This window comes from Thrips palmi, unplaced genomic scaffold, assembly GCF_012932325.1.
Source record: "Thrips palmi isolate BJ-2018 unplaced genomic scaffold, TpBJ-2018v1 HiC_scaffold_10, whole genome shotgun sequence".
Taxonomy (NCBI): Eukaryota; Metazoa; Arthropoda; class Insecta; order Thysanoptera; family Thripidae; genus Thrips; species Thrips palmi.
In genome coordinates, this window is record NW_023144621.1 from 2,918,288 (window position 1) to 2,932,844 (window position 14,557).

At 58.6% G+C, this 14,557-nt stretch overlaps 2 protein-coding genes across 2 annotated transcripts in view; both read right to left on the reverse strand.

The window, feature by feature from the left end:
• Positions 1-2,260, reverse strand: part of LOC117654379 (putative glycogen synthase kinase-3 homolog) — a 30,689-nt gene extending 28,429 nt beyond the window's left edge. The window contains exons 1-2 of the mRNA XM_034400982.1: positions 2,253-2,260; positions 94-253 (exon numbers count right to left, since the gene is read on the reverse strand). Of these exons, the coding sequence (XP_034256873.1) occupies positions 94-253; positions 2,253-2,260 (168 nt within the window). The remainder of the gene's footprint in view (positions 1-93; positions 254-2,252) is intronic.
• A 261-nt stretch (positions 2,261-2,521) lies between these two features.
• LOC117654380 (paired box protein Pax-3-like) lies at positions 2,522-13,750 on the reverse strand. The gene is made up of 4 exons (XM_034400983.1): positions 13,711-13,750; positions 12,409-12,580; positions 11,526-11,639; positions 2,522-2,657 (listed from the first exon to the last, which is right to left on the reverse strand). Exons 1-4 carry the CDS (start codon positions 13,748-13,750, stop codon positions 2,522-2,524), a joined length of 462 nt encoding a protein of 153 aa, XP_034256874.1.
• Between the last annotated feature and the right edge of the window lie 807 nt (positions 13,751-14,557).

Consider the following 14,557-nt stretch of genomic DNA (forward strand, 5'->3'; position numbering starts at 1 on the left):
TGTCTGTACCATTGCCGAGCTGGCTTTAGCTTATCTACTTGATAAGCTTGCTCGAAATAATCAACTAATTCCTGCTTGAATCAGTATGAATACGTGAAAAGAATCCATATTTTGAGAAATTGGGGGACCACAGGGGGCACGCTCCATTCTAAAGTCACTGCGATTAGTATTGTTAAAGTAAGCCTCTTTTTTACAAATAAACGAGTACAGTATTTTGGAGTGATTTCCATTTCCACAGATGTGTAAATCCATACTGGAAATCGGAAACCCACAATGGAATTCATAAAATTCCAGATGGGAAAACGTTCCAAATACCAGCTGGATTTCAGATCCCTCTGGATTCTACTTTCCACAATGGAAATAAATCCAGACCAATTTCCAGGTGGAATTTTAAGCTGGGACGATTTCTTGAAGTGGTTACCCCCTCGTGTGCGCCACTCTTACTTATCTATCTTGATGTCGGGTTCGGGTGGCGCGCCGCGCCGGCCGGCCGGCCCCGCTTGGAGATGTGGCTGACACGCCGCGTGCCGCAAGGCGCCTTGCCCTAGTACCGAACGCAACTTTTACGGGTATTAAGTATTTATGTGATTAGCCACCAAATTGTGCATCCTCGCGTTGAAACAACGAAAATGATACCCAACACAAGTGGTATCGGACATATGAGTGTCCCACCGTCATTGCGAACATGTTTAACACAAAACAATGGCACGTTAGGATATTCAAAAGTTATACTAAAATTGACATTTTCATGAATTACCATGTGTAAGAAATTTGTCAAAAAAAGAGTTCCGAGTGTTTACTCTTTGAAAGAAATTGACAAAATGTCACATTCATACATTTCAATAAACATTCTCATAAGTATCAGTATCATCTGCTTTCACGTTAGCGTTAGCGTTAACGTTTTTTTGTTTAATGTTTTTGTCGGTTTTTGTTTTACTGTAAACGACCAGGGACGTGAAAACTTTCCAGGTGAAGCCGCGTGGTCTCTGGGGCATGCCCAAACTCTGGTCAAGCGTGTCCTGCCCTTATCGACCAGTGTGCCCCACCTTCACAATGCCAAGATAAGGCACGCCGGCAAAAATTTGCATACGGAAGCATGCGCTCTGTTGTTTGCTTTTGCGTTTTCTAGCATGATTTTTTTTTCTAGTGGATAGTCCAGGTGGTAACAAAAAGGTGCCCAATGTTCTGTGACAATTATTTGATTATTTGATTTTGAACATTGGTTTTCCCGCTTCGGCTGAAGGTAATATTCTTTAATTGTAAAGTAGTAAAAAAGAAGAAGAGTGCATCCCCCTGGTTGGTCTGGGGGTGTTGCACTATTGCACCCAGGACCGAGCTGAGCAAGTCCATTGCTCGCACTGCACATTGCTCGCTGACCTTTGGTTCAAGTCTTTTTGCTTCCATTTTCATGTAATGGCGACAGTTGCTTCATAGAGATCGGCTTTCAGTTAAAAGTCAATGGTGCCAGCTACTTAAGACCGCTTAAGATGATTATGCAGAAATTAAACACCGACAAGGTTTCGTATACGAATCAAAATATTTATTCATTTCAAGTTAAAACTCACAAAACTATAGAACATGTACATTAATTTACAAAATACAATATACTATATACCGGTCTTTATGTCTCATGTCACAAATATAAACAAATTCATCCAAAACTCGAAATATGACTTAAAGAAAAATAGTCAGGAACACTCCAGATCCATGACAAAGTTTTTTAATAAATACTAATATAAAAATATATCACTATAGAAAGGTCCCAAGTAAAACAATGTACAAATATTAAAATCATTTATATTATATTAATTAACCGTAAGTCAGAAAGTTTTCACAGACGTTAAGAATAACTGATTATCAAATGTAGAACTCACATACTTAGGAACTTCAACTGGTGTACAAACGTCGTAGTAATAGAACCCTCGCCAACCACAAATCCAATCGCTGGACTCGCTGTCGTGTTTCATTTAGACAGATTAATGTGCACATATCACAACTCGGTGATCTAGTCTCTTTAAATATGATTAAAAAATATAAACTCTCTCCAAAAAAAATATATATTCTGCATTCCTTTCATTGGCGTTAGTTGTATCATACGTGGAAGGCAAAACCATTACACTTGAATAACGAAAATAGTTAATTTCTCTTTGAATTTGTTCAAACACACGACCAAAAATATTATCACATCACAATAAAGAGGTGGTCTCAGATCACCACTGGGAATGGGGAGTCGCCCCAAAACAGCGACTCACGGAGTCATTGTGAAACCATGACCACCAGCGGTGGTTTACTGCCACTTGTTGTTGGCATGGGTGATGGTGCAGTCGCCTGTCAGGCCCTAGGCCGCGGGGCTCCTGGGCTATGCACCCCTTCGTGCACGGCTCTGCATGGGAGTGCACCACGGTGGTGACTTGGACGTCCTGGATCACAGCTGTGTCGCACTGCCAGCCACGAGGGCGCCCCCGTCCGGGTCGCCGACGACGACCCCGACGACGTCCCCGAGGCCGTCCAGATGGTGTTGTCAGTGGACGCGCCCGCACACCATGCCGGCCTCCATGGAGCTGAGCTGGCCGAAGTACGGGTAGCCGGACTTGGCCTCGGACGGCGAGTGGGGCGTGAGGTTGGCGGAGTAGGGCGACGCACCACTGGGGAACAAGCTGCAAGCAGAGAAACAACAGCGTTAGAGAAGTTGTGGTGGCGAACAGTCGAGCGAGTTTTAGCAGTGTGCTATCCCGGATCACATCAGAACCCTTACGAAATAACGAAACATAAACCCCGCCGCCTCGGCTCTCGCTGCGCCAGACGATCGGCGACAGGGCCGCGGCGAATCGGCGTGCCGTTTTACGTAAGGGATAGGCCGAACCGCAATAGCGCGCGGCACCGCGCCGCGCGTGCCCGGAAACGGAGCGCCGGATTGCGGTTCAAATGCGGCTCGGAGTGCGCTTGCTTTTGTTTCCGGGTTCCTCCGTAACCGCCGGGCCGCCGGACGTCGGACTCCGGGCCGAGCGCCTGGCGGGTAGGCTTTCTTTGTGACCGGGCGGCAGCCGCGCTCGACGGGACGGCCTACGCTGCAGGGGCTCAGCCCGGCCCGCCCGGGTCTCTACCCGCCCCGCACGCGGCACCGCACTGGGAAACGAAGCGAGCCGTCATCGCTCTCTCGGAAAGAGCGCCGCAGCCATCCCCGCCTTCGTCGCTCTGTCTCTCTCGCACTCGCGGGGCGTCGCGAGGGGGTGCGAGAGAGACAGAGCAGAGCGCCGCCGCGCTTCCCGGGAAGGGAACCTCCCATCGCGGGGTAATGAAGCAACGAGAGCGGTCCGCATCCGCGAGCCCGGCGGCGTGGCCCCGCCCCGCCCCGCCCCGCCCCGCCCCGCCCCGCCCCGCCTTCCACGGCGGGCCTGCAGCAATCCCGCAGCCTGCAGCGCCACCAAGGTGAATAGCAAATTACCGCCGCGACTGGCCGCTGCATATCCGCCTCCTCGCCGAGCCGTGCCGCGCCGCGCCGCCGTGACGGGGCGGAGTCTAGCCGCGCATTCCCTGCCGTGCCGTGCCGTGCCGTGCCGTGCCGTGCCGCCGCGGAAAGAAGAAGGGAAAGGAAAGGTCGACTTCATCCACTTTGGAGGTGGCCATGATGATCATGCCGCTGCTGCTGCATCCCCCTGCTGCGCCGATTTCGAACAGCGCGCTCTGTCTCTCTCGCACCCCTCTAGCACGGCCGGGCGCCGCGAGTGCGAGAGAGACGGGGCGCTGTTGGGAATCAGTCGGCATGGCATCCCGCACACGTCGGCCCGTTCCGCTTCGCCTCTGTGATTGCGGGTGAAGGGCGCCGAGCGTGTCTCTGCGGGTGGCGGGCCTTGCCGTGCCAGCCGTGCCGTGCCGTGCCGTGCCGTCCGTGCCGTGCCGCGCCGCGCCGCGGGTGGCGACGCCGGCGCCCCGCGTAACCACGCGGCGAGCACAATCACCGCGGCCCCGCGGCGCGGCGGCGCGGCGGTACACTGGCGGCACGCAGCGGGCACCGACGACATCATCAATAGCGTCAACAAGTAGTCGGCGGCGCGGAACGGCCTGGGCGGCGGGCAGCTTGGTGGCGGCGCGGCGCGGAATGACCGGTCGGGCCGAGGCGAGCCGCAAGTCGTTCCCGCCGCTCTGTCTCTCTCGCACTCACGGGGCGTCCCGTATAGGTGCGAGAGAGACAGAGCGACGAGAACGAGTCTCGGAATCAGCCTGCCGCGGGCCGCGCCGACAAAGGCCGACCGGGCCGCTTATTTATCAGGCGGAGGAGGATGAGGACGAGGGCGATGATGCTGCCGGGCGATTTATGCCGGCCGGTCCTGTGGGTCCTGTCGCCGGATTTCATTCATTATTTTCATCCCGCTTCATTCAGCCAGCCTCGCCGAGGGCCTCGCGACACCGCGACGCGCCGCGACGCCACAACTCAGGGCGCGCCAACAGGCTCGCCGACGGGCACGGCGTCGGGCGGGCAACCCCCTCGTTTCACGCACACACGCACGCGGATTGTAGAGTTCCGGCGCGGCCGTGATCATAGCAGCAGTCTCTAATCATCGATGGATCGAACATTTTTCAAATATGCTAACCAACTCGGCGCGGTGTGCGTGGCTGTGGGTCACGCCGCGCTTCGCCCCGCCCCTCCGCTCCTCGGCCCCGCCCCGCCCCGCCCCGCCCCGCCTTCGTCACGCCCCAGAGGTACGCCCCCGCCGCCACGCCCCGCCACGGCGGCGAGCTTTCTCGCGCCGGTCCGCCGCCGCCCGGGATTCCCGGTGCAGAGCGGTGCCGTCGCGCTGTCACTCTCGCGCCTCTCCGCGCCGCGGGACGCGCCACGAGTGCGAGAGAGACGGAGCGACGACACTGCCGTTTGAGCCCGCTGGACCGCGTCGCGCCGCGTCGCCGTGTGCTTAGCATACAATGCATTGTCTCCGCGGCAGAGGCGCCGTTCCCATAATTCAGGCGTAAAACTGGCGCTGCTCCGCTCCGCCGGCCGGACAATTGAATCGGGGTGGCTCCCGCGCTCGCTCCGCCCCGGTCTTCATCGACACTTGATCCACTTGATCGACGGCGCCATTGTCCGCAGTGGACCGATGCCGAGAGTCGCTTTCGTCGCTCTGTCTCTCTCGCACCTGTACGGGACGCCCCATGAGTGCGAGAGAGACAGAGCGACGAAAAGGTCTCTCGGTCTGCAGCGACTCCAAAGCAAGGCGACAATGGCGCCGTCAAGTGGATTTAATTTAAGCGCGGGGCGGCACCCGGTCTGGCCGCGTCCTGGCCGCCTCCCTGGCCGTCAGGTTAAGGCTTTCGAGACAAACGGAAACCAAGAAGACCCGAATTCCTACGACCGTTTAGTCGTAACCCGATATATTCTTTTGTCACAGTTTGGGACAGGGGCGGAAAAAATTAAGGGATAAACGGTAAACTTACCTGTAGTGCGGCCAGTGTTCGTCGCCCGGTTGGCCTCTGAGTGCGGCGCATCCAGCCGCGGCTGGTGGTGGCGACAAGGAGCCCTGAGCGGACCACGCCGACCGCCGGACGCCGGCCGGGGGGCCAACGCCGCAGTGGCCGGCGGGCGGCGGCCTGGGGGTTACGCCCGAGTAGCGCCCCGGCCAGCCCGGACGCCGCCGCCACGGCCGCCGCGAGCCGTGGACGTGAGTGGCCCACGAGGGGGAAAATGCCAGGGGGGCCCATGCCGGGGTGATTTGGCTGTCCGCGGCTGTCTACAGGCGGCTGGGGACGTTCAACTGAGAAACAAAAATTTCTGAAAGTGAAAATCCGTTCTTCAGGGGTTGCCGTTGCCAAGAGGTAATTTAAAAATCTCGTCATCAAAGGGGGGGAAAACCCCCTAAAAAAGGGTACAGGGACGAGACTGCCCCCTTAAGTCCGCTCGCGGAGGCGGCCGGCGGTCCTGGCCGCGTCCTGGCCGCCTCCCTCGGCCCGTCACGGCGTTAGCGGGCGTCGGTATTCGACGCACCCCGCCCCGCCCCGCCCCACCTCGACCCGGACCGTTTAGTCGTGACCCGTTACGATCCTAGTTATGTCACACGTCGGTCGCCGGGCGGAAAAAATTGGAAAGGGGGATGTAAATCGGTAATGAGTGCTTACCTGTAGTTGTCGGGCCAGCTGTTGACGTCGCCCGGCTTGGCCGCGCCGCTCTGCGAGTGCGGCCGCGTCCACGCCGACGGCTGGTGGTGCGCGCCGAGGCCGGGCCCGAGGCCGGGGCCGACGCCGAGCCCGCCGGGGACGCCGAGGCCGGCGGGGCCGACGCCGCAGTGGGCCGGGACGGGCGGCGGCGCCTGGGGGTGGTAGCCCGAGTAGCCGGCCACGCCGGCCAGCCCGGACGCCGCCGCCACGGCCGCCGCCGACGCCGTGGACGTGACGGTGGCCGCCGTGGAGGTGGGCGAGATGCCGGAGGGGTGGTCCGCCATGCCGGGGGTGTGGTGGCCGCCCGGCGACGAGTGTCCGTACGACGGCGGGCTGGTGGACGTCTGGTAGTTGGTGAGCGCCGACGAGTACCCGGCGGCGGCGGCGGCCGTCTGCTGCACCCAGGACGCGGTGTGGCCTGCGAGGGAAAAAGAAGCGGTTAGAGTCTCGGGGAACCGCGCCGGGAAATGAGTCATCCGGGAACCGGTCGGCGCGACACGTGCGGGACGCGGCGCGTGCGCCTGCATCCTCCGAACTTGCCGCCAGCACACTGATTCCGCGGGTCGTTTTCGTCGCTCTGTCTCTCTCGCACTCACGGGGCGTGCCGTGTGGGTGCGAGAGAGACAGGGCGACTGTCGGCATCAGTCTGCAGGGCAGCGTCTCGTCGGTCTTGTCCGCCCCGGGCGCTACACGGCCGCACCGCTACGCCCGCACGTGTTCGGCCGGCAAGGCGCGGCCCATTCAGCGCCCCGCCATGAACGAGGTGGCGGCGCGTAGCGTGGCGCAGCGTCAGCGATGCGGCCGCGCGATGGGGCACTGGAATCGGAGTATCGATCCGAAAGCGGGAAGGGTTCTGGAGCCGGCCGCTGGAACGAAGCAAAACTGAGCGAGCGAAGCGAGCCTAGCGCTCCTCCCGCATATCGCCACTTCCCGCTCCGCGTTCCCACGTTGCCCACATATGAGGCATAGCGAGCGATAAGTCTAGTCAAAATTGTTGTTGTTGTTTTTCGAGCACGCCGCCGAACGAACAACACAGACACCGCCGACATTGCCGTTCTCGTGGGAATCGGAATCCAAATATGAATGTGGACCGAATGTAAAAGGCGAAGGTGTCGGGTGTCAGCTTTGTGTTCGGGACAAGTAGTAATCTCCCGAGATGGTCAGTCCGGACTGGTCTGGCGGCGCGGCGGGGCGGCCGGGGCGGCAGGCCTCCGGGGCCGGGGGACTGGGGCTGCCCGCGTCAATACGGCGTACCGTACTGTATGTATCGCAGCCACGGCCTGCGTCGGCGGGCCGTGTGGGTCCGCCAACCGCCATGGCGGTGCTGTCTTTCCATTGGTCGAAATTCTCATGTCAGTGTAGGAGTAAGCGAAGGGATGCGTTCATGCGACCACAGAGCCAGAGGGGGCTGAAGGACAGTAAACCCCTCATTGGCCTAGATAGCCGACCTGAAAGTTAGGCAGAAAGCCACTCTTCACCCCTGTAAGTCGGCCAGAGAGCTACTTCGTCCCTCCCTCAGACTGGCTCTGGAGGCGACGCCACTGCGCTCTGAACCGCTCTGAACCACTGGACCGCCACCCACGCCATCGTTAGCCAAACCGACCAATGTTACGGACGACGGCTGCCTTCTCCAGGACCGCTGCTGCTGGAAAGCAGCCCGATCCTGGAAATGACAGAAATGGCGGAGGCCCGCGGGGCGAGATCCCCGGCTAGCTGGAGGCTGCGGGGCGGGCAGGGCACCGGCAGGGCAGGCCGCTAAAGGGCTGAAAGCCCCCTTTTCAGCGCGGAGCTAGCCTCAGCGGCAGCCTTCTGATCGCTCCTAAACCGATGGCCGCCATCAGCGTCCATCACCGACAATGTCAGGACGCTGTGTTTCCGGGCCGGCTGGGAAACACCCGATCCTGGAAAGACAGAAGGCGGAGGCCCGCGCGCGAGCCCCGGTATCGCCAAGTCGGGCGTGCAGGGAGCGATGGCAGCCGGCGGTTGTCGCCTCTGCTGCCCTCGCAGCCTCAGGCAGCCTCGCGATGCTACCGAGATAGGCCGCCCTTCTTCCAACGACGCGCGGCTGGGGCCGGCCGGGGCAAACCCCGCGCTCGGAAGGTACACGACGCCGCGCTCGCCGCGCCGGCCAGCCCGGGCGTCAAGTGCCGTCAGGCGAGCGACGGGAAGGGGGGCGGTTTTGCGCCGCCTCTCTCGCCCCTCTGCATCAGCCCCCGGGCGACAAGACAGCGGAACCCCCAATCGCGCGGCGCGGCGAAACCGGCGCCGGAGGAAACCACGCTGCCCCGCGGCCCCAGGGTCCGCGAAAACAACACGAAGGGAGTGAAACTGCTCCGTTTTTCGGAACGGGCGCCGCGAAAAACCACAGCCCGTTGCCGGGAATACCAGAGCGCTGCCCACAGCTGCCCACTCTTTCCCCGTTGCCGGCCGAAACACAGTAAGATTAAATAAACGTTTTTCGGAACGGGCGGCGGCTGTTTCGAGAGTGTAGGCCCCGCTATGCCCCGCTGAGCGCCTCAAAACACCGTCAATGTACGACACGGCCTGTCCAAACGCACGCGCGTGCGCCGCGGCCACGTGACTTACGCCGCGCGGCACGCCCTGCCACTAATGAGAGCGACAGAGACAGAGAGAGGCTGTCACTGTCAGTCCTGCGGCCAGCCCCGGCAGCTTTATCTCTTCATCGGGTGTAATTCCTCCCTGGAGCACTATTCTCCTATCTCTCTCTCCTCCGCCTCCTCTCCCCGCCTCTCCCTTTCTCTCTCTCGCTCGCGACGGCTCATCTCGCTTGCACTTTGATTGACCGACGATCACCTCTCGCTGCTGTCTCCTCCTTCGCACGCACTCCCCCCCCTTCCCTTCCCCCGCTCCCTCATGTAGGTGATGTTTATCGCGGCAGGACGCGGTCTTTAATATAAGCGTTATTGAAGGAACGCCCCCTTTTCATGAGCATCGAGGTGGCCGGCGTGAGCTTGCCCGCCTGGCTGTCCGGCTGTCTGTCCGTCTGTCTGTCTGTCCGTCTGTCTGTCTGTCTGTCTGTCTGTCTGTCTGTCTGTCTGTCCAGCTGTCTGTCAGTCTGTCTGTCTGTCTGTCTGTCTGTCTGTCTGTCTGTCTGTCCGTCTGTCTGTCTGTCTGTCTGTCTGTCTGTCTGTCTGTCTGTCTGTCCAGCTGTCTGTCAGTCAGTCAGTCAGTCAGTCAGTCAGTCTGTCTGTCTGTCCGTCTGTCTGTCTGTCTGTCTGTCTGTCCATCCGTCCGTCCGTCCGTCCGTCTGCCTGGCTGTCGCGTTTTCAGTGTAGCCGCGGCACTCGGCATGACGAGTGCTGCAGACATGTCAGGGATAATACGTGTTCAACTCGGGCTTTAACGTCGCAGTGTTTCAGCTCCGGCGCGCCATTTTCACTTTGCGCCAACGACAACAACCAACAACAGCAACGGCGGCTTGTCACGGAGAAGGACTAATGGTTTTGCTGTTGTTGTTTGTATTTTTCAAAGAATGACTCTCCTGTCGAAGTGTCCCGACGGCGGTATTTCATCCTTACGCCGCGGCCCTACGACCACACTGCTAGCGCCGCGCCTCGCTTGGTCGCTCTGTCTCACTCGCGCTCATAGGGCGTTTCGCAGTGGCGCGAGAGAGAAAGGCCTGACTGTGCTGTTCGGAGTCAGCCTGCCGGCGCGGCTAGAGAGGCCTGGCAGGGTAGCGCAGGAATATGCTAATGCGAGGCACCGTTCATCGTTCAACGGGCCGAGAGAGAGAGAGAGAGAGAGAGAGAGAGAGAGAGAGAGAGAGAGAGAGAGAGAGAGAGAGAGAGAGAGAGAGAGAGAGAGAGAGAAAGAGAGGCGTCGTCGTGATGCTATCGACGTCCTCGGGGTGTCAGGGCGGCGGGCGATAGGGAGCCCCTGGGCCCCGCGGCCAGGGCGGCGATGACGGCATTTAGAGGCCCGCGCCGACAGTTCAGAGCCCCGGGTTCAACTCCCCGCGGGGCCCTGGCCCTCCGTGGGTCACGTGAGTCATCTTGGTCCCTGACGGTCTGAGAGTGGTCCGCGGTCTTCCTTGGTCCCTTTTCCTCGGCCCCTGCTTGGTCGGTTTGTCCCTGGCCTTTGCTCTGGTTCGTGGTCTTGGCTGGTCCTTAAAATCTGGCCCTTGGCCCCTGGTCTGTGGTTTTCCCTGGTCCTTGGTCCCTAAACCTTCGTCCTATGCAGTGCTGTTGCCTACATAGGCGAAAAATCTCACATGTAGCAGTGTCGAAACGGTTGCCAACCTCAGTCTACCTACTCGGCAACTTCTCGACAGCGGAGCCGAGATGTTGGCTATAGTAGTCAGACTGAGATTGACAACCCTTTCAACACTGTTGCATCGAGGGAGGGAACTATCATCTACTTGGCAGCACTATGGTCCTGGTACCTGGTCTTCCCTCTTCGGTCCCTGGCCCTTGGTCTTCCCCGGTCATCCCTGGTTCTTGGTATCTGATCACCACTATGGTTCCTGTTCCCTGGTCTTCGGTCTTTTGGGGCTTTGGCCTCTGTCTCCCTGGTCTTTGATCTTTGGTCCCTATTCCCGCTGGTTTGGTCTTAATTCCCTGGTCTTTGGTCCCTGTTCCCCGGTTTGGTCTTTAGTCCCTGGTCTTTGGTCCCTGGTCTTTGGTCCCTGTTCCCTGTCCCTTGGCCGCAGGTCCCCTTCACTCCCTTGGTCCTCGGTTCCCTGGTCCCTTGGTTCCCGGCGGCCCCACAGCCCAAAGGGCCCAGGCCCAGCCCCCTCCCTTTCCCCTCCCCCCTTCGGCCCGGGTCCCCCGCCACTCTCCCCCACTCTCTCGCCATTGGCAATTGCCGGCGGCGGCCCCGTGAGTGGCCCAACCGGCCGCCCCCTCGCCTCCACCCCACGACTGCCGGCCCTGGCCAGGCCGCCACGGCACTGTCACGAATTCGGCGCGGACGGTTTTGGGGCCCGTTGTTCGGCGGGCCGTTTATTCGTGCTTAGCTTCACATGAAAAGGTGCCCTAAATTTCCGAATCCCTCCCAAAATGCAAAGGCCGGCCGCCAGGCCCCTGGCCATGCCCCAAAAGGCCGTCCGAAGTTTTGGCGGATCATTTTGGGCCTGCACTGTACCCCCCGGGAATTACTGGACGGGCGTTTCTGCGGCGCGGAAGGGGTTGGGGCATGGGGGAAATTGGGCTGCATTTAGATGCTGCGACCGCCCCGCCCAAACCCAATTTCACGCGGCCCCCGTCAGCTTTCCCGGCCCACGAGGTTCAAATCATGCCCCTGGGGGAAACGGCGGTTTAGGTCATCTGGGGATTTCCAATTGTTCGGGGCGCACACTTTGGGCTCACGCTGGAATTGAAAGGAGTGTTTTTTTTCGAACTTTCGGCGCAGGAAATTGCCCGGAAAATGACATAGCATTAAATTGTTGAAAAATTCTGGATTGAAACTGCTTGCGCAGCCGCGCCCGCCGGTTGCTAAACCACACTTGCACGCGGGCCTCCGTCAGCTTGGTCCTGGCAACGACGAGGACAGAGAGTTAGTGCCGAACTGCGTGCGAGGGAGACAGAGCGGCTTCAGGTCATCCCACAATGGGGTTCGCGAATAGTTCGTGAACGCTACGAACATGACTTGGACATATAGCACTTGCTGAAATATGACATACGTATTTTTGATTTTTTTTTTTTTTTCGAAATTGTGGTGATGAAATATTGCCCGGAAGATAAAATAAGCATTATTTGTTCCAGAAACATTCTCGGATTCGATAGCTGCAATCGAAATTCCGGTACAAGCTGGTTGGTCACGACCGGGCACTTGACAACAATCCCCAGCTAAGTACAAACAAAGTTTTGAGCATAAGCTTGACAACGATCATGAGCTTACTTCGTAATTTACGAACTGATTCTTCACATAGCAAACGAAATAACAGTTTGGACCTTAGATGCGCTGAGTATGATTCATAAGGGTTTAAGCTTGCGGGTATCAGATTTCCAATTTCAATAATGGATTTTGACGAATTTCGATAAACTTCAAGAAATTTCGATGACTCTTTTTTTTTGTATTACTGATTGTTTTAAATTTTGGCCTTTGATGTTCTCATTTTTTTTTTTTTTAAAAAATAAGTGTTTCTTTGATTGCAGCTCTATGCTCTGACCAGAAAACAAAGAGCCTTGAGTTCTCGCGGTTTATGGTATTTGCCGCCTTGGCTAGCATTGTAGGTAGCCCTCGACCGCGAGAACCCAAAGGGCTCTTCGATTTCTGGTCACAGTATCAGTTTAGACTCACTTCTGCGCGAGCTCCTCCCTGGTGTAGACGTCGGGGTACTGCGTGCGCTGGAAGGCGCGCTCCAGCTCCTCCAGCTGCTCCCCGCTGAAGGTGGTCCTGGAGCGCCGCTGCTTCCTCTTGAGGGGGATGCCGGGCTCGGACTCCGTCTCGGACTCCTCGCCGCTGCTGGGGCCTGCAACAAGAAACAAAAATAGTTAGAGCACGGTGCGCGATTTCCTCCAAATCCACTACACACCCTCCAATTTTCAGTGTTCTTGAAAACAAGGTCAGCATTCAAATTATGACATCGATTGACGACCGAAACTTTCTTTCACAGTGAGGTGACGCGCAGTCGGGGACGGGGCACAGTGGGCCAGCAGACCGGTGGAGGCGGCCAAAACTCTAGACGCGTTTTGAGCTCCAGAGTCACTATATGGGACTTGAATCGAACGTGTGACCCCACCAATGAATTCCTCTTTCGGCGAGCAATCCATTGGTGGGGTCACATGTTCGATTCGAGGCCCATTAGCGACTCTGGAGCTCAAAACGCGTCTAGAGTTTTGGCCGCCTCCACCGGTCTTCTGGCCCACTGTGCGGGGACCAGCGAGAAGGCGGGCCGCGTGTGTGGTCCGTGGTCCCCGCGGCCCGTTGTTGCACGAGACGGAAAAGCGAGCAAAAGCGGTGCGGAGTGCGGGGAGTGTGCAGTCACTTTACAGCCGGGAACTAGTTTGTAGCAGCGCGGCTGTGGCCAAAACACACGCGCAGCGTCACGTGACGCACGCACAACTCGACTGGGGGGCGGCGGCCGAACACAAAAACAAAAAACAAAGTGCCGACTTCATTTTATTTTTCTCTCCGCCGCTAAAAATTGCCTCCCGGGCTTGGTTCGCCCGTTCGCCCCCTGCGGGGCCCCTGGGGCGTGGGCCGCTGGCCGTAGCAGCGCCGACTGATTCCCAGAGTCGGTCTGTCTCTCTCGCACTCATGGTGCGGGGACTGTAGGTGCGAGAGAGACAGAGCGACGAAAACGACTCTCGGGACCAGTGTGCCGCTGGCCGTGGCCCCCGGGCCGCGGTGCGCGTGCCGCGCTTGCAATATGGCGGCCGTGGAGCGGCGCGGCCAGCAACGCGCAGCAACGCGCAGCAACGCGCAGCAACGCAAAGCAACGTGATGGCGCGTATAGCGGCACACGGAGCGCGGCACCGCGACACCGCGACGCGGCACGGCGGCGTCCCCCTTTCGGTTCACGCTGCCTCCCCCCTCCCCCTCCCTCCCCTCCCCGCGACAAACGCGCTGTGCGCCGCGGCCGCGAAGCCTCCCCCTAACTGGCACAGCGCGGGAAGCACTGCAGCGACTCGCGCGCCATCTTGCCGAGCGAACGAACAACAAACAGTCCAGCACCGTAAAGTACCAAATTTTTGAAAGATTTAAACGGAGTGAACATGAAAATTGCGGGCTATACCGTGCGTGTATACACTTTCATGCACGAGCGCCAGTCAACTGAGGTAATGGGACAAGGGGTTGAAAATGGAACTCACTGTTTCTGGCCGACTACGGACAGAGTTGAACAGTATAAATGTCGTGCTGTATTAATATGAATACATAGATGACGTTTTAAAACGATAAATACCGTGAAAGCGGGTAATATGAACCACCAGTGGGTAACGTGGACCGCCCCTAAAACTCTTCTATATGATCGGTGGCATCGAAACCTGGAGTACCTTGGCTCGAGCCGATCATTCAGAAGAATTTCAGGGGTGGTCCACCCACTGGTGGTCCATACTACTTGCGCAGACTCACCCAGAAAATAGTGTGTCCCATTTTCAACCCCTGTCTCGTCAACTGACCCCACCCCACCCCTACGCTACGAAGCCCGAATTCGGGGTATTTGAACTCGGATCCCCGGGCTGAGGATGGAGAACGCTACGCCCACGGCCACGCAATCGCATTGCGCCCCGTTCCCGAGAAGCGCCATGACACCGGATAAGGCGGCCGAGCGGCCGGGGCGTGAGGCTCCAGCTAATCAATCTCAACTTGTGCGGCGCCGCGGCGCGCCGTGCCCAAAGGCCGAGCCTCGCCGCCTCGCTTCGCAGAAGAGAAGCACCGCCGCGGAGTCGGTCGCTCTGTCTCTCTCGCACTCGCGACGCGTCCCATGCAGTCCCATGGGTGCGAG

What these genes read in the sequence shown, in the direction of transcription:
- LOC117654380 (XM_034400983.1), bottom strand. Translation starts at nt 13,750, where the DNA reads ATGGCGCGCGAGTCGCTGCAGTGCTTCCCGCGCTGTGCCA. An exon ending in GTGCTTCCCGCGCTGTGCCA is followed by an intron (nt 12,581 to 13,710) that starts GTTAGGGGGAGG and finishes TTCTTGTTGCAG; the next exon opens with GCCCCAGCAGCGGCGAGGAG. An exon ending in AGGGAGGAGCTCGCGCAGAA is followed by an intron (nt 11,640 to 12,408) that starts GTGAGTCTAAAC and finishes CGTCGTTGCCAG; the next exon opens with GACCAAGCTGACGGAGGCCC.